Raw genomic sequence first — 19,473 nt, 5'->3', positions numbered from 1 at the left:
GTATCTGAAGTGTCAGATCCCTTGCTGAAAATCTTCAGAAAAAAACTGCATGCAATGGGTAGGGAACTTCGGCATAAGCCCAATGCAGTGTCGTCTAGTTGCCAGTCATTCGGCGAAAGGTTTGTCCTGCGACATGACGTCTCTGAGAAGGCAGACTGCCTGTTGCAGAAGTTACTATAGAGGCAGCTAACTGCTTGATTCAAACCCAAGTCATATACCCGCTCATCCTGATTCATCATTTATGATATGCTATATGACCCTTGTTTCTTTGTGTATACCTCTGTAATTTCTGGGTCGTTTACATTCGGATTTATCCTCGCATCTAATATTCATATCCACGCCAATAAACATTCTTTTCCAAAATCCAGGCCTCTTTCTACCTTCATCACATCTCTTCTCATAATATCTAACACTACAGTGATTACCACAGCCCATTCTATCCCATCTCATTACGAGTTCGCAATTCCTCACTCACCAGAATGACCACACATCACCCCAACCTCGATTCATTACCCCGCCTCTGTCTTCCATTCTCTTGGATTTTGAAAGTCCTGCGTTACTAGCTGTACATGCCATCGATTTTTGAAGCGTAGGAATCACCACTCCGTTGGGATAGGTTGTGTCGATCTTTTTGGGGAGGTGGTTAGTAGAGACTTTTTTATTATTATTTTTATACATAAGATGAGAGGAAAATACAACGTCCCATTTGGGGGTAGGAGAGAATGGGAGACAAACATAAGTCGAGCTCCACGTACAACACCCCGCACTAATTACGGTTCCATTGACTGGATTTGTACATGCCCATTCATTTGCGGTTTGGGTGGTAGGCATACCAGTCCATGGCACGTTGGACCCGAGTAAGGTTGCGTTTGTACCTAGTTTTCTCGTTAGCTTTCTGAGGGTGGCGAAGAATAGAAAAAAATACTGAGAATGGAGAACGGAGTGATGATGGGGAGTTTGAGGGTGAGAGTTAAAACAGAAGAGCACTGGGTTACATACAAGAACCATAACCGCCGTATTCATCGACAGCACAACAGCCTCCGAAATAATCACTCAAGCATGTTGTAGTAAGTGTAGATCGGATTTGATTGTCGTCTCTTGAGGATGGGGAGTAGTAGAGGGGAGATGCAGATGTAGGGAGAATGAATGTGAAGAGGGTGAGGAGAAAACAGAGGAGATAATGGTGATGCATTTTTGTGCTTGTTTGATATTTTCGAGATAATGAGGGTTTTTGTAACTGGTTTGTGGTGAGTTTTGCGTAAGTATAGATAGATAGTGGTTATTGGCGTCGATGTCAGACACAAAGTTTCAATTGCGATGCAAATTGTAATCTTTAGATCATCACCAATGGCATTCACATCGATTGACATCACAGAAAAATCACCAGAACAAATTTCCAAGAATCAACAAGACGGGAACTATCCTCTTTAAACACTCAACCACACCTATCTCGGCGCATTCATCCGCTTCATCCAACATACATCTCTCACCAGTTCACCCTTTTCCTCATCATCATTATACCAGAATTCACCTCACATATCAGATTATCCCGGCCACATTCCCACAATTCCGAAATCCGGGGTAAACAGGGATTTACGGAAGTGCTTGCCGAAAATATGTGATCGGAATCATGGTGTGTGGAAAAGGATAAATGGATAAATTACTTAGCGAGGTCATGAGGTTTTTGCTGACGGAGAATTTGTGTGTTGGTAGGAGTCTGGGCTTAGATTTGGGGCTTTGAGATTTGGACTGCAGTTTCGGATGGTGTTGGTGGGATTTGCAATGGGGTTGGAAGAGTAAGGGAAGAAGGGGAAATGGGTTGAGTTATTTATTAGGTGTTGTCACTAGCTTTTCTTTCTGTGGTTGGTTGTTGGAGGAGGAGGGGGCGAGAGCTTGTTAGAGTATGGAGATGTTGAGGGACAAAGGAGAGAATTAAGAGATCCGAAATCAAGTAAAGAATCCACAGAAGATGAGGTGCGATGTAACGAATAATATTGTATTTTATTTAGCTAGACGATTAGATATGAATGCTTGGCAATATGAAATGCTCATTATTCGAATCTTGTATGCAGAGTGATTTGGCCTATGGCGGTCTCTGATAGGCATGAGTAAGCTTGTTCCTGTTATAAAACGTGGATATTTCCAGGGTAATAGGGGGATTGTTATTGTTTCATTCCTGGTGACTTCTTGCTGCTTGGTGATGGCCGGACCCGATATGAAATGTCATGAAGTGCTGACTCCTTTTATCTCTTTGGCAGAATAGACTTATGCGATAGTAGATAGTGCTGTGTTGTGCGAACGAAGAGCTGCGGGATTAGTGTATTGAAGTGAGATTCATTAGCTAGTCAGCGTAAGAGCTAAAGGCTTGAGAGATACTATAGATATGATCATTTAACAGATACTGAATATGTACTGGTAAGCGGCTCGCTGCTAGCCTCCGGAATCGCTACCATGAGAGTTGCTTGGATAGTCGCCTAGCGCGCACAACGAGCAACGAAGATGAGGAGCTCAAACCCACCCATCATTTCCACTCCCATGGACATAGACTATAAGGATAGTAAACAACGAAAATTGTGTGAGATATCTTCGAGCGCAGCGAGCTATGAGGGTTTGGGGGCTTGCCCCCATGATAACCAAGAAGAGGCATGAAAGCCGCTGACTTTGCGAGTTTGTTGGCCAAAAACTCTCGGCTTTGCTCTTTTATCTCCGGGATGAACCATATTGTGTCTTTGATGATTCGGTTAAGAATCTTACTGAATTTTGTGAGTCGTAACCTTGTGTTACAGAATATCATGGAATCTCGCTCTAGAACTCAAGATCATATGCTTGAACAATGAATCTAGTGTTTATGCGAGTAAAGAAACTCTAAGAGATGTTTCATACTGACCCACTGATCTCAGCAATCATCGCGCTTTCGGGCAATATAAGGCATATTCTCGGGCCAGATTATGAGCAGTGGAGACAAAACCGGTTCGAGAATCATGGCCAGTCTCCCATTATAACCTATCATTTCATCACCTCCGAAGCTCCATGAAGATTTAATATCACAAATTTTCGGGAAGAACGATTAGGTGCAGCAACAGTTCCCCGCAAGGGTAGCATTGCCAGTACTACAACCTTGAGAGTCACAGATACCATGACCAAGTTAACAATCCTTCACTCGAACGAGAGAGGCAAATGATCCTGAGCCTCGGAGATATTCCCTTTGTACAATGTTCCATTCTCCATTTCGTACTCTCTCAAATCGAAGATACGATATCTGATAGTGATGTTACCATGAATGTGGATTCATCTACTCTTGATGTTGAAAAAAAGTCTCGTATAGGCGCCACGATGGATCTCTTGATAAGATCCTACCTTATTGTCAGCCTTGGCCGCCGAAAACCTAAATATTAGATGATCTATGATCTCTTGAAGAAATCAAATGTGGAGCTCGGCGGAAGGAATGTAGTAGTACCGGTGCATGTATTGCGAAGTTGCTGATGAAAATGTCGTACATTTCTCCTCCGTACGTCCGTCACCTCAAGAACTAGGGTCATCGGTAAAGTGCGGTTGCAGCTTATCACCCAGCTTGCATCTTGTTGATGAGATTGTCGTGTGCTTCTCACTCCGTACTTCCGTCTCGCTGTCCATTGTTGACATCTCATCGTACAGATTGCCAATGAAAAAATTTCCGTGGGGGGAATAAGGTGAAGGATGCACCAAGGGAAAATTTGTCAAGCTGCACTGCTGCAGTGATATTGGAGATAAGATTTCGAAGACCGACAAGGTCATAATCATCGCTACTAATTGCCACTTTCCGAGAGGGTTTGCAACGCAAGGTATGCAGTGAGACTGATTGTTGAAGTTCTTAAGTATCAAATGTGGAACAGAATAATACTCGGCTCAACTTGGCTGACGATACCGTACATACTCTTGTATCCATTTCATATCTTTTTCGATAGTCCTAAGATTTCATGGCAATAATTGTGCAACATATCCACATATGTATTGTTCTGGGCACATTCAAAATGTGAAGGTGGTTGGTGGATGAACTCGTTGCTCGCAAAAAAAGTGAGGCAGTGTTGATGTACATAGCCAAGATACTTGGGAATTCTTGGTGTTACAGGATCATGAAATGATGTTCCATTCAAAATCCCACACTGCCAATACACCGTCGTTCATCATCAAACATGTAAATTGTAAATCATACAAAGTATGGAGAGAATAGGTCACTTGACATGTTTCAGAAGATCTAAATTTGCAAATCTTCACCACCATTCAAACAACCAAGAATCTTCCATCCCTATTCAACAGACTAAAGAAGACTAACTTGGAAACAAAAGCCTTACGCCAAGTTGACAGTCAAACTAATAACTACCGTTTCCCGTCGGTACATAAAGTAATGATCGATGTTTATCAACTTAAAATTGCTTGGTAAATCAATGAATGAACAATAATTGTTTGCCTAGCACAACACCAAGATCTACCAAACTCTTATCGTAGATGCCAAGACCATCATTTCCCTTTAAATAGTTTAATAAGTTTCCAATATGGTTAACTTTCAGGCGGATCGGATCGTTTGTAGGACTCTGTGCGTAGCTTGGCCGGAACACCGCTTGTAACAATTTGGTCTTCAAAGAGTATACTGGAGGAGAGGAGTCGCGGGTACGTACTTCCTCCCCCAAAACATTGCGAAGCGAAGATTACCCCTTCATCCTGGGAAAAAGACTGTGGCGAGGTTCTGTTTTTTTTCCACAACGTATTCGATGTTTCAACACATGCGTATGTCAAAATTTTGTATAGAGAACAACTCCAAGGGTTGCCAAGGAATAATTGAAATGACCTTGGCAGGTACAATACATCAATAAAGAATTTTTTAATTATATTAAAATTCGTTTATTGCGATTGCGGAAATCTCGATAAGGATAAATTTTGGCGTAACATTCAGCAGTCCATTGATTCCGCGCATGCTTCCTTATTACGACTCCGGATTGGCTCCCGGAGTTCCCTTTGAGGTTCTGCGTGGAAGATTCTTTGGATAATATTCATCGCCAAGAAACTTATGCGTAGCGGCATTCTTGATGCATTCTCCATCGACTCCAAGCAGAGCAAGCCTCGAGCAAGCGTAGGAGACCAGCTGGGGGGAAACAATGCATCTCTTGGCAAACTATAATTTTCATGTATGTACCGTTCCATTGCGTTCAGTGCCATCTTGGCTTACTGATGTGGAGGTCGTGAATCCGCAAATGGCGCTCGGTCATGCCCAGAATTTGTCTGACACAGATAGGTGACTTTCCAAGAATTTGGGGGTTCTGTATTGAGAATAATGGATTGAGGTAAGAATGAGGCATGGAGGGGAGGAGGGGAGGTATGTTGATGAAAGTGTATATATTGATCGATGTTTCCCTCCTCATTTCCTCATCATCACTCAACTCAATCACACAATCAAATACCAAACAACCAATCCAATATCAAGCAATCTATACCCCGCTTCCTTCCAACAACACAACCATATCTTACATTTACCCAACCAATCACAACTCACCACCAAAAATCACTATGTCTTCTTCCACAACTCAACAACCACGTCTTGGTAAGCTTCTCATCACATTCCAATCTCACATCTCACATAATTCAACGATATACTAACATTCTCTCTAGACCGTGCCTACTCTACCTCATCCGCTTCCTCCAGCGACTCCAACGATGGCTGGCTCATTCTCAACGGACATGGCTCCTCTACAGTCACTACCCCAACGAATCAACTGATGCATTCAACCCCTACCTTCAGCTCGCTCCAGTCACCCGTGGTGCATCAACTGTCAACCAAAAATTCAGAGCTACAGATAATGCAGAGGATAGACAAAGATTGTTCTTATTGAGAGCAAGAGACAACTAGATTATCTGGGGCTTATCGCGGAGTATGGGATCTGGAGATAATGAGATGGCGTTGTACTAGTGGTTGAACTGGAATTCAATAGAGGCGGAAGTTGATGTTTCTCATATCACAGAATGAAACAGGGATACTGGCGAAAATTGGTTTGGTGGTTTTTGTTGCTGGATTATTAGTCACTTGGGGTTTTGGTCGGGGCCGGTCTTGTTTGAAGCGTAGGAGTATCATTATTCTTTTGACCTATGGGAATCGAAATTATATGCACTTATGATGGATAAATCAAAATAGAAAAAATTCAAAAATCATAACATTAAAAACTATCCCCGCGTGATCATAGTGTGCTCGAGCGAATAAGTTGATGTACTGCAGCCTACATGATGATCTCAGAACTTTAAGCACCTTGATGAATCTGCTCCCTAAAATCACGTACACGAATAATTAGTTTATCCCACTTACAAAGCACAAGCTGCATGAAACCTACTTCTACCCCGCCTTTCCTGGTGGGTTGAGGCTGTCGCTACGTGTAGTGACGGGAAGATGTATACCAATCCTAGATGCTGTAGATCTAACTGACTCTCGCAAACACAATCTACATGAATATCTTTCACCGCTTGATCACTCGAATTGCTTCGTTCGTACTCTTCTCCAATCAAAAATGCAATGTATCACGTGATTTTATGTTCTAACCCACAAGCTGAGGAGTTAGAGCGGCTGAAACTCTATGGTCAGAAGCAGAAATAACTACGAGCCTTGATTTTAACTTTTCTTTCCCTGAAGATCTCAATTCCCTCGCTTACAAAATACATGAAAACTTGTTATACATTGAATAGTCTTCTCATGCCTCTCTCCTCTCCCTCCAACCCAAGCTAAAAGTATGCAATTCTAAATTAGGTAAAGTAAATTCTATGCATTGATAAACTTAATGGACAGTATACAATATAAATCCCATCCCTATTTGTTAGGTAAGTAAAGGGAAGTGATCAGCTGGTTGATTAATAAGAACAAATAATACATAGGTATCTAGATAGATATTAGCATCAACCAATATTCATAACTTCAAAATCTATATTTATCTATCCATCTCTAGATGTTTTATCTTTTATATCTAGATATGTCTATGCTCATATATGCACTGCCTGAAAAGAAATCGTTAATGCCCAAAAACCGAAACCTCTTCCCTTCATACCCCCCTTTTCTCTCCTCTTCCCCAGAAACAGAAGAGATATACTCGAATCGAGCTCGTACCGCAAGATAATTTATAGAACCTCTAAGGCTTTTTGGAACGATGCAATAGGGTCAGTCAAAAGCCACAAGCACTGAAATCCACTCCAGAAGATTATAAGGTCTACATCCAAGAACTCAACAATTCCGATCCTATAGCTCCGAAAGACATTGATACTACTAAAGACAATATCAATGGTATACAGTGGAAGTGGATAAGATATACTATTAGACAGCCTATATTGAGTTTAAGCAAAGAGTTCATAGAAATTAGATTCTGTGACTTCCGTGGTATACAGGACTGATATGTAACAACCCATACCTGATTCATCAGCGAAACTGGTAAGATTCATGTACTTAATTTCACCCACTAGTATCTTCGCTAATTCAAGCAAATTTATAATCGAGCCAATGGTTATCATATGGACAAAAACAAAGCAAAAGAGGCTCTTATATATATTGGCATAGCGATTTGAAATATTGAGACCAAACACTAATAATATCTGAATAGTATCTACATACCACTTTGACTGATTGATTCAATCTCGAGCGAATCATAGAAGCGAAACCAGTTCTCGGCACCAACGATATTCTTTTTCTACTCATACATCATTGGGCACGGGATACATCTACATTCCCAATTGAAAATCAGCACTTGGCACTTGTAACGATTATACTCATCTCTATCTACACTGACTATAGGTCTGCTTAGCTAATTGATATATCAAAAGGTAAGGTTGTTTTATACGGAAAGCTATCTAAAAACAATTCTACTTGCCTAAGTAACAATGAGGACTTGGATAATAAGGATTTAAAGGATTCTGAAGATAAAATAAACTTTATCGAAAATGAAAAACTAAATAACCCTAATTACAATCAATAGAATCCTTAATCAAATTTAAACAATATTAACTACAAGGATGATATTAAGGATAATAAAATTGGAAACAAAAAGATTCAAATCATTTTATTATAAGGATATTCGATTATAAATTATCTATAATCCTATCTGTAACACTTTGCCTTAGAAGAACTACAAAAGCAGGGTACAATTTATCCTTAAAATCTATAATTATAGAATCAAGAATAAAGTGTTTATAGAGTGTTTTTATATATTAACTATATATACATAATTATGTATGTATATGTATGTATATATAAGTAATTACATTATAATTGAATACGATTTGTAATATTATTTTTCTTTTTAAAAAAGCTTGCCCTCAAGCTTTATAATTATTTATTTAGTATTTAAATTAGTGATTATAATATAATATCGATTATTATTTAATTGAATAATATAATAAATAAATATATATATAAGTTTTTCTTTTTCGTAATAAAAAGACATATAGAAAATAAAAGAAACCATCCTATAATCTAATAATAACTTGAATCTTTTGAGATATATAAATCTTTTAAATTTATTCTTTTTTTGAAACCCTTTTTTAATCATTTACTTTCTTTTATTTTTTATTATTATTATACCTTCAATATTATTAACAAAATATAATAGTAAGAGTAAATTATTATTAGTACAATTGAAACAGCTGAAAATAGTACATACAATAATAAATTATTTATTTTGTCTTTTATATTTGATATGTTAATATATTTTCCTAATAATTTGTGGTAAAAAAAGAATCTATTCTTTTTATTGTATGAGGCGAATGTGTTTTTATAGAGAAGTTAAATAATAATAAAGATGGGAGGGACTTTAATAAGGGTGAGGGTAGTGATATTTGATATGCTTAGTAGATATATTTGTTTTATTGTTTATTAAGATAAAACTTAAAGAAGGAATATAATTTATTTATTAATTATATTAAAAATTATAAAACAAAGTTTACTAACAAATTGGTTATAGTGGTATATCATTTTTATGAACTTGGGGTTAATGGGGATATTATAATAAAAAAGAAAATCTTAAAGGCTTTATATTAAAATCAATCTAATTATAAATTTAATATAGTTTATTATAAAAACATTAGTTTTATTGATATTAATAAATTAAGATCTTCGAGTAAGAGATTATTAAAAAAGATAGTATTACAATAAAAATAATATGTTTGGAAAAACAATTAAATCTATATTAATTATATTTGCAATTATATTTTTGGTAAGAAGAATAATATCTACTATTAACTTCCTAATTAATCATCTAATTAACCTTACTATTTACTTTATTTAATTAGTAAATATAAATATAAATATTTGTTTAAAAAGAATACTTATAAAATGTTTTTTTAATATTAATTGACTATAACCCTATATAATAATATAGTAAAAGTAAATACTAGCTATTTTGAGATTAATAATAATACTAACTTTTATTTAACTCGATTTATAAAAAAAGCTGAAAAATTGTATTTCAAAAGAAATACTTTTTTTCATTCTTACTTGAAAAGATATAAAGTGTTATATAATTGAAACTATAAAATAAAAAAATAAATTGAAATAATAATATTAACTCACTATAACTTAAATAGAAACAGAACTTTTAGTAGTTTATAAGTAATTAAATAAAATTAAGTATAAGCTTGATTTTGTTATCATATATATTATAACTAAGAGTTGTTTTATCTTTAAACTTATAATTATTATATATATTCTTATTGTTATTATTAATTAAGAATTCAATTAATATTTCAATTTAAATTATTTAGTTTTTGTTATTGTATTTCATTTAATTATAACTATTAGTATTTATAGAGGCTTTTTTTTTGGTTTAATCTAAATCTCTCAGATAAAGGAAAAGACTTTCTTTATTATATTAACTTAGTAATTCAATTTTTATTCAATCTTTATTATTAGTTTTTTATTAAATTAGGATTTTCTTTATTATAATAATAAACTAAAGAAGTTCTTTCAATCTTTTTTATTTATATATTAATTATTATTTATAAAATTATAATTATTCTTTCTATTCTTATAAAAACGAATTCATTTTAATAAGTGTATAAAGAATCCTAGCAAAATAGAATTTTGTAAATAGAAGTTATAAAAATAATATAGAGTAGTTTTTAAATCAAAGATGAAATACTAGATAAAATTATTATTAATATTTAACCACAATATCCTATATTTGAATTATCTATATACTTTCTTAATAATAAGAATATATTCTATTTCTTATTTAGTATTATTAATAATATTTATTAAAAATAATAATTCAAGGATTTATTTAGGAAATGAATTATTAATTATTTTATAAAATTTGCTAGATAGAAATATTAAATAAACTTTTATAATTAATAATAAATCTAATTTAAAAGAATCTCTAGTATATTTAATAATTTTGAATTTTTTCTAAATAGAATAATTTAGTTTCTTAGAAGATTATTATATTGGAAAGTTTTTTATATTAAATTATATTTAATTTCTAATATCGAAATCTATTAATTAATGATATAAATTAATTAAACAAAATATTTTTTTTTATATATATAAGATATTTTTTTTTATTTAATTGAAAACTAGTTTATTATATTTAATATATTTTTTAGTATTAATTATATTTAGATTATTAATTAATAAAATTAAATTAGATTTCTAATTTTAAAAATTATAAAATAAATAGTTATATAAAGTTTTGTATAAAGATTAATTATTTAAAGATTTATATAAAAATATAAGTTAAATGTAATTTATTATTAATAAGAATTTGGATTAGTTATTTTAATAATAATTTATAAAAGATTATAAATATTATTAAAAATATTAATTATAAATCTCAATTTGATTATTAATTTGTAGGTAATAAATAATTGAGTATTTAATTTATATTCTTAAAATATTATTAAATTCTTTTTAGAAAGTTAATATAAATTGAGGATTACAATTAGAGATTATAAATTCTAAAAGCCTATAATACCTATAAATATAATATAAGTATAAGTAAGTTTAATCTTTTGAATTAATTGATTTATAATATAATATAGAAATTGTTTGTTTAGTAAATTAATTAATTATAATAAATACATTATTATAATTATATTTATTTTTATTGAAATTATAATAATCTATAATAATATATTATTAAGCTTAGATTAAAATAAATAATAAATATAAAAAATTAGGAATATAATCTTTTAAAACAAAGTTATATTTATATTAATAATAATTCTATATATATTATTTTATAATTTGAATTATTTTATTTTAATAATATTATTTTATTAAGAAAATGAGTATTTTTTTTATATTAGAATATATGGTTAAAATTAAATCATAAATTTTATAAATTAAATAGATTTATAAATTATTAATATTTAATATATAAAGTCGATTATTATAAAACAAGAATTCTTTTTTGAGTATAAAATATCTATATATTTTGATAATTTATATATATAAAGTTTTTAAATTCAAATAAAATCTATTTATTTTAATAATTTGATTTATAATATTGAAAAATAGGGTAATTATATATATATTAATATTTATAATTATATTCAGATTTCGTTATAAAGATTTATATATAATTTTGATATTCATTTAATTATTTTTAATAAATTATTATAAATAATTCTTCTTTTTAATATTATTTTATTAATTTAATTTATTAATGTAATATATAAATATATTTATAAGAGGATTATTCTTTTTAGTATAATATATAATAATGAAATTATAATTAACAAATAATTCTATTTAATATACTTAACAAATATTTAGTTGTTTGATTAATATAAAGTATTCAAAAGTTTTATAATTAATATATACTTTGATTTGATATAGGGATTTAATAAATTTAGCTTTTTAATAGTTTAGGGATTTAATAATTATAAGTATTTCTTTATTATGAACTTTATAGTTTAGTTTAATAACAATTATTATTTTCAAAAAGTAGATAATTAATAATTATTTATTATTATATTTCTGAGATAGTATATTAATAATTATATTATTAGATATATTGATTTCTAGTATATAGAATAATATATAATTATAATATTATAAAAGAAGAGTAAAGATAAATTTATTTTTAAATATATCAAATATAATTTAATAAATTTTATTAAAATGAAATTTGATATTTGTTTTTATAAATTTATAAAGAAATTTTGTTATTATATTATAATTTTTAATAAATTAATAATAAAAGTTATAAAAATCTAGAAATAATTAAATATTTTTTATAATAATAAAATAAATCTAAATAATAATTATTTTGATTTTCTTTGAATTGATTTATATTTTTTTAGTAAAGATAATAAAATCTAAATACTTAATATATTTAATATTAAATTTGTATTTTTTAAAATCTATTTATAAACTAATAAATTTAAATTATTCAAAAATATATTTAATATATTTTTTATATTTGTTTTCGTTTTTAGAATAAATTAGTATATTATTAAGGTAGATAATATAAAAATTATTTAAATAATTAAATAGAATATTATTTATATATTATTAATAAGTTATAAAACTATTTATTAATTCAAAAAATAAAACTTTATATTTATAGAAACTATATTAAATACAAAAAGTAGTATATTCTTTGAAAACAGAATTTATATAAATATAATAGAATATTTATTGAATATCTAATTTAGTATATATTTTTATATTAACAAATTATATAAATATTTTATTAATAAGAAATAAGAAATATCTATTTTTATATATTAAAAAATTAAGTAATTAAAAGTTTATATAAAATCTTAAGCTTTTATTTAGTTTTTTTATAAAAAAAATCGATATTATAAATAGAGTTTAATTAGGTTTTATAAATCCTTTTATAAAGTTTTCAATAATATATTCTTTAATAATTTCAAATTATTCAAAGAATATTTTATATAAAAAACTATATTTAAAGGCTTTCTTATTTTTTTCTTTTAATATAATTTTATAATTATATAATTAAAAAAAAAGTAGAATATTTAATTTATGTTTAGAGAATACTTAATAATATTACTAATAGATTTTAGAAATTAATAATTTGGTTTTAATATTTATAATAATATAATTGAAAATAGTTAAAATTTCTAATTCTAAATTTTTTAAAATAAAAATTATATTTGAAATATAATAATCTTTTTTTTAATTAAATTTATAAAATAAAATAATATTATTGATTTTTATATAAATAATTATAAAGATTTTATAATTTTTATTTTTTTTATAAATAAATTGAAATTGAATTGGCTTAAGTATACAAATATTAAATATATCAGAAATATAAAAAGAAAGAGATTTATATATTATTCGAATAAATATTTAATTAAAAATAGATTTCTTTTTTAGATTAACTAGAATCTGAATTTCAATAAGTATTATTTTTATTATATTAGTTTTTTTTGGAAATATAATAAATATTTTTAATATAATTATTATTATATTTTATTATTTATTATCTAATTAATAATATATCTAATCTAATTAGATATTCTAATTATCTATATCTTTTTATTTCAAATAATTGATTCTATAATTTTAAAAATTGTTTTTAATTAAAAATATATTTTTTGATAATAAAATAATAGAAGAATGCTTTATAGGCTAATTAAGATTTTAATTAAAATAATTTATTTTAATTTAAGTTTTTATTAGTTATATATAATTTAAAATTATATTATATAATTCTAAATTAATAATAAGAAATAATAAATAAAATTATTATCAAATATTAATAATAAAATTAAGAAATATATAATAAATAATTACTTTATTTTTTATATTATTATAGTTTTTGATTTTAATAAAAGAATTAAATAATAAATAATAAGATTTAAATATAGGAAATAGTAATGTAAGAAATATTTTATTAATAAAAGTAAAATTGTTTACTTTAGAATTTATAAGAAATTAAATTTAGAATGAATATTTATTTTTTGAAAATATATAGAATAGACTTATAAAATTATTTCCTATTAATTTTATTAAATTAAGGAATCTTATATTCTAGATTATATTTAAAAAAGAATTTTTATTTAAATATATTGATTTAAATATTAATCTTTAATATTACAAATAGATTTAATAATTTCTATTTATATTTCTGAATTCAAATTTTTTTTAATATTATAAAAATCTTTATAGGAATCTTTATCCTTTTCAGTTTCTTCGATTTCAATTATAATATTAAAATTGTTTATATATAGAATTAAATCATAATTAGCTTTTAATAAAAAAAATATAATACTATAATTAAAATTGTTTTTTAAAAATAAAATAGTATTTAATTTAAAGATTTCTATATAATTATTTAAAGTATAAAAAGGATTTTAAAAACAAAACTAAAGAAATAAAATAAAGTTATTATATATATAGAAAATATTTTTAAATATACTTTATATAAAAGTATTATTAATAACTTTTTTATTTAAAATTTCTTTAATTTATTTATAATAATTATATTCTCAAATAATAATTTTGAATTTATTAATTTCTATAAACTTATTAATAAGATTTTTAATAATAATATAATCTTTAATATAAAAACTAATAGCTTATTAAAGAAAATTAGATATTTTTCTTTCTAAATTATAAAAGAGAATTTTATTATTAATAATTTCTATTTATATAATAAATAATTAAAACTTTTAATATTATAATACAAAATTATTTTTTTAAGTATTATTAAATATAATTTAGTATTTATATTCAATTTATATATAATCAATTTCAATAAAATTTTTATAAATTACTATAAACTTATTAACTAATTATAATCTCATCAAAAAAAAAACTTAAATATATAAAAAATATAAATATTATTAAGTTTTTTCTTCTATCTAATTTACTATATAAAATTAATATTATAATTCTAAAATAAATAATATTATATATAGCTTTAATTATTTTATTATTAATAATTATTATAAATCTATTTTTGATTCTATATTATCTTTAAATTTTAATAAAAGATTAATAAATTTCGAAATATATAGTTTTTCTATAAAAACAATATTAAAACGAAAATAAAATATTTAATAAAATAACAAATTATAATTAAATATAACTATTAATAAATAAATATTCTTTTTTAAATAAAAACAAGATTATTTCAAAATACATTCTCGAAAACGATTTTTCTTCTTTTTAAATATAAAAGTATTCTATTCAATAGATTTCATAGAAATATCAGAAATCTAGATTTTACTCTTTTTGAAAAAAGATATATAAAATTACTAAAAAATAATATAAAACAAATTAATAATATTTTGAATATTATTAATTTATACTTATAATCTAATAACTTATTTCTATAAGAACTTGAATACTTATACTTAATCTATAATTAATTATATTTGAATATCGATTTAAGCAATATTATTTTAAAATTAATATATAATTTCTCTTTTTTTATTCTTTTTTTTTCTATCAAAATTAATATTAAATCTAAAAATAATATTATTATTATTTATATAAATCTACTTTAAATAAAATTAAGTAAAAAGATTAATTAAGAATTATTATATACTAAATATTAATATAAATAGATTAATATTAGAATTAATAGATATAGATATAATAATAGTACTTGTAATTTATATATTTATTAATAAATTATTTTTATTAAGAATTAATTGAAATAGATCTTTTTCCTATAAATAATATTGAATTCGTATAATTTATTTAAGAAAATATTAAGTTATAAGATATTATTTGATTAGTTATTAAATAGTTATACAATTATATAATTAGTTATAAATAATATAACACTTTGCTTTAAAAGAATTATGAAAGCAGAATATAATTTATTCTTAGAATCTATAATTACAGAATTAAGAGCAAAGTGCTTATAGAGCACTTCTATATATTAACTATGTATATGTGATTATGTATGTGTGTATATGTGTATGTGAGCAATCGCATTGCGATTGAGTGTGATCCGTGATACTATCAAAAGAAAACGAGATCTTCTTAGAATAGAAGTTATATTTGCTCATTATAAAGAAGTTGATAGAATGTCTAAACCGTATGTTATAGCTGCTCTCCCGTTACACTTAACTGACTTCGCTATTAGAACAATTTTCATCTTTCATGAAGAGACTCTTCTAGTACTCTGCCCTATAGCCCACACCTCAGCTATTGCAATTAGGGATAACGTCATCAAGATAGATGGATACAGACAAGCAAAGCCATTCTTTGAAAGCAACCTTCAGGACCCCACAAAGACTGTGCTAATCCATTGAAAGTTATACATGCTAAAAACACCAATCTTCCGATAAGCTGTTCGAGGTACCAATGAGCTTATGCAGTCTAGATACAAAGCACACTAATATTCAATCTATACTTTTTATTTTGATTGGTTTGGCTAGGCTAGGCTATTGGGTTTAAGTTACTGTTTTCATCAAGGTTCCAGAAATACCATAGATAATAAGTATAACTGTACCGAAATTTGTTATATAAGATTGATGGTTGTATAGAAGCTACTACTATCGCTGTAAGTAATCAGATCTTAAGACATAATCCTCAAACTAGAGTTTTCTCAGGATCTTATATCAATAAGAAATTCAAATTCACTATTCAAGATATAATTCTAGATTACTTAACGAATATTGGATTCCTTTGTGCATTTAAACATATAAGCCTTACCTGCGACCCAAGAACTTCTATTGATATACTCGAAGAGATTATTAATGCGCTTCCTCCTAACGCAGAGATTACTGAGCTAGAAAAGGAACGAAAGGCGCTATATGCAGCGATCCAGAGCAGATATAAGTATGTGACTATGGCCTCCGGGAACAATATTAGGAAGGAATACAAGCAACCTCTTCAGAAACTTACTTCCTTAAAAAAAAGATACCTTTGAGAGATTAAAAGGAGTTTCGCCGAGACTACTTTTATTATATCTATAACAAATAATTAAAAAAGCAGATAAAAAAGGTTGTTACGCCAGAGTACATTGAACCCGTCGTTGAGCACTAACTTTCTGAATGAACTAAACTTCAAAAGATCTTATATAATCTTTTAAAGGATTACAGTAGAACTATTATTGCTGCCTATTGGATTAGTACTATCAATTTAATGATAATGTTAGGATACAGATAAAGACTTATATTATATTATAGAAGTAGAAGAGCTATAGAAAAGAAAGATCCTACTTATAAGAAGTAGGGCACACTAGTAGTCAATACCAGAGACACGAAGACAACTACAGGATATATAGTTGGCGCCGTGATAATTAGTATAATCTATTATTAAGACTATATTACTTTCAAGAAGTTATTATAATATCTTAAGAGCTTTTCGAAATAGTATAAGTATATAGAATAATAATTCAGAATTATAAATATTAAGAGCTATAAGTTAAGTAATAAAATCAATGAGATTACTTATTACTCAATAATACTAATAAGCTTATTAGTCAATTCTATTTTATACTTTCTCTTTTTATATTTTGATTTTATAAATATTTTTCTATTTATTATATAAATTATACAGATATATTTATATTAGAAATAATGAGTTGAATTTGAAATAACGTGACTTGACTAGAAGTGGGTCATATCATGATATAGGTCACAAAAATCATATTTTTCTATTTAACCTTGTCCTACATGCTACAAGGTAATCTACAACTATCACTAATCTAACTGAACTATTACTATCCTCTTCTTTTTCCATCTCTTCTTCTACTTGATTAATTTGATGCCTTCTTAATGATTTTCAATACTTCTTTAGTACTAAATACAAATTCACCTTTTAATTTTATTCTCTTTTTATTTTTTCGTTTCTTTCATATCTCAAATAACTTTTTATATTTTTGAAGTTCCTTTCGAAAAATAGTATTTTTAATATTTAAGCTTTCAATTTGATAAGTAATTCATTTTATATATCTTTATATTAGAAAAGTAAATAGATTATTAATGAATAAAACTAAATTAAATATTTTATTTATTTAATACAACTCAATATTATTTAGAAGAAAACTATTAAGCAAAGAAAAATCTAGATCTTCTAAATTTGTTAGTATATTTGAAATAAAAGATAATAATAAAAGCAAGGTTAAAAGATTATTTAGAACTTAATGAAAATTAAATAAATTCAAATCTGCTTCTTTTTATTTACTTTTAATATTTTGATAAATAAAATCTTTTTCTTTTATTTTTTGAAAAAGCTATACTCAATTAAATTATTATATTTATTATATTCCTATTCAAAAATATTAATCAATCTTTTAAGTATAATATTACTTTATTAATCTATATATTCTAATATTCAATAGTTAAAATAAATATAAATAATAAAATAATAGAATTAAAAGATTAATTTCCTTTTTAATATAAAAAGCAATTAAACTTTTTATAATATAATTAGAATAATTATTTATAATTAATAATCAAGGCTAATCTCCTAATATTTTTCAAGATTCTAATTCAAAAACCTTATATATCCATTCAAAACTATAACTATTAAAAGTCCACTCACTATTATTTATTAAGAAATACTAATTTGGAGGAGTATTAATTGAAATCCATATAATATTGATATTCTAAACCTTGAAAATAATTATAAAAAATAAAGAGTCTTTATTTATATTAATATATTTTAATATAATTATTTATTCTTACTTTTTTATTATAATTATCAGAAGTAGACAGCAAGTTACACATAAGGAGTGATATATTGAATATGTATATATAGTCTATATATCCAGGAAATCCAAAAAAGAAGTTTTATAGTAATATACATATATTATATATATACTATATATATAATTTCCAATATTCTTTTTATAATAGAAATCTATTATCTAAATTATATAAACTTTATATATATATATATTTGTAAAAAGCTTTATTAATTTTTGTAATAATATTAATACTTTAGTATTATTTGTAATATTTATATTTTCAATAGAGTTTAATAACTTTATAATCTAATATTGTATTATAGTACAAGAGTACTTTTTTATTTAAATCCTATTTTTTTTATTTATATCAAATGAAATCTAATTCATTAAGAAATATAGTAATACAAATTTGATCTACTTTTATAAAATCCTCTTTATATATATACTAACGAATTACTTTAAATTTGTTATTTCTAAATTGTAGGATTACTTTTTTAATATAGTAAATAATCCAAATTTAATCTTATATAAATAAACTTCTAGTTTATTTATTACTTTATATAGTTTATTCGAAATAATCAATTTAGTCAATTTAGTCAATTTGATTAATTTATAATAAATTAATCAATTCAATTAATTCGGATAGTTTTTGATAAATTCGACAGATCTAATAAATAAAGTGAATCTAATAAATCTAATGAAATTATTGAAATAAATGAAATTTATTGATTTGATTAATTTAATCAATTTGATCAATTTAAATCAATTAAATTAATCAAATTAATTAAAATAATTAATTTGACCAAATATAATACCAGTATCTATTAACTCTTTTTAATATATATAT

The 19,473-nt window shown here is 26.1% G+C and overlaps 5 protein-coding genes across 5 annotated transcripts; 2 read left to right on the top strand and 3 right to left on the bottom strand.

The window, feature by feature from the left end:
* Positions 1 to 471: 471 nt before the first annotated feature.
* On the bottom strand, positions 472 to 1,192 carry Bfra_001043 (uncharacterized protein; the record flags this gene model as incomplete). Its single annotated transcript, XM_037331483.1, has 2 exons — positions 472 to 875; positions 1,000 to 1,192. The coding sequence occupies 2 exons, from the start codon at positions 1,190 to 1,192 to the stop codon at positions 472 to 474; spliced, it is 597 nt and encodes a 198-aa protein (XP_037197816.1).
* A 1,953-nt stretch (positions 1,193 to 3,145) lies between these two features.
* Bfra_001042 (uncharacterized protein) lies at positions 3,146 to 3,647 on the bottom strand (the record flags this gene model as incomplete). Its single annotated transcript, XM_037331482.1, is given in 3 exon segments — positions 3,146 to 3,259; positions 3,276 to 3,353; positions 3,567 to 3,647. 3 exon segments carry the CDS (start codon positions 3,645 to 3,647, stop codon positions 3,146 to 3,148), a joined length of 273 nt encoding a protein of 90 aa, XP_037197815.1.
* Positions 3,648 to 4,926: 1,279 nt separating this feature from the next.
* Bfra_001041 (uncharacterized protein) lies at positions 4,927 to 5,202 on the bottom strand (the record flags this gene model as incomplete). The annotated part of the gene is made up of 2 exons (XM_037331481.1): positions 5,171 to 5,202; positions 4,927 to 5,149 (listed from the first exon to the last, which is right to left on the bottom strand). The coding sequence occupies exons 1-2, from the start codon at positions 5,191 to 5,193 to the stop codon at positions 4,927 to 4,929; spliced, it is 246 nt and encodes an 81-aa protein (XP_037197814.1). The 5' UTR covers positions 5,194 to 5,202.
* A 215-nt stretch (positions 5,203 to 5,417) lies between these two features.
* Bfra_001040 (uncharacterized protein) lies at positions 5,418 to 6,146 on the top strand (the record flags this gene model as incomplete). Its single annotated transcript, XM_037331480.1, has 3 exons — positions 5,418 to 5,575; positions 5,644 to 5,792; positions 5,994 to 6,146. Exons 1-3 carry the CDS (start codon positions 5,542 to 5,544, stop codon positions 6,144 to 6,146), a joined length of 336 nt encoding a protein of 111 aa, XP_037197813.1. The 5' UTR covers positions 5,418 to 5,541.
* A 1,512-nt stretch (positions 6,147 to 7,658) lies between these two features.
* Bfra_001039 (uncharacterized protein) lies at positions 7,659 to 7,979 on the top strand (the record flags this gene model as incomplete). The annotated part of the gene is made up of 2 exons (XM_037331479.1): positions 7,659 to 7,760; positions 7,833 to 7,979. Coding segments are annotated over 2 exons (249 nt in total), but the record flags the coding sequence as incomplete, so codon positions are not given.
* Positions 7,980 to 19,473: the final 11,494 nt, after the last annotated feature.

This window comes from Botrytis fragariae (genome assembly GCF_013461495.1).
Source record: "Botrytis fragariae strain BVB16 chromosome Unknown tig00000001, whole genome shotgun sequence".
Taxonomy (NCBI): Eukaryota; Fungi; Ascomycota; class Leotiomycetes; order Helotiales; family Sclerotiniaceae; genus Botrytis; species Botrytis fragariae.
The sequence above is the reverse complement of the archived record's forward strand: the minus strand, read 5'-3'. Positions and strand labels throughout refer to the sequence as shown.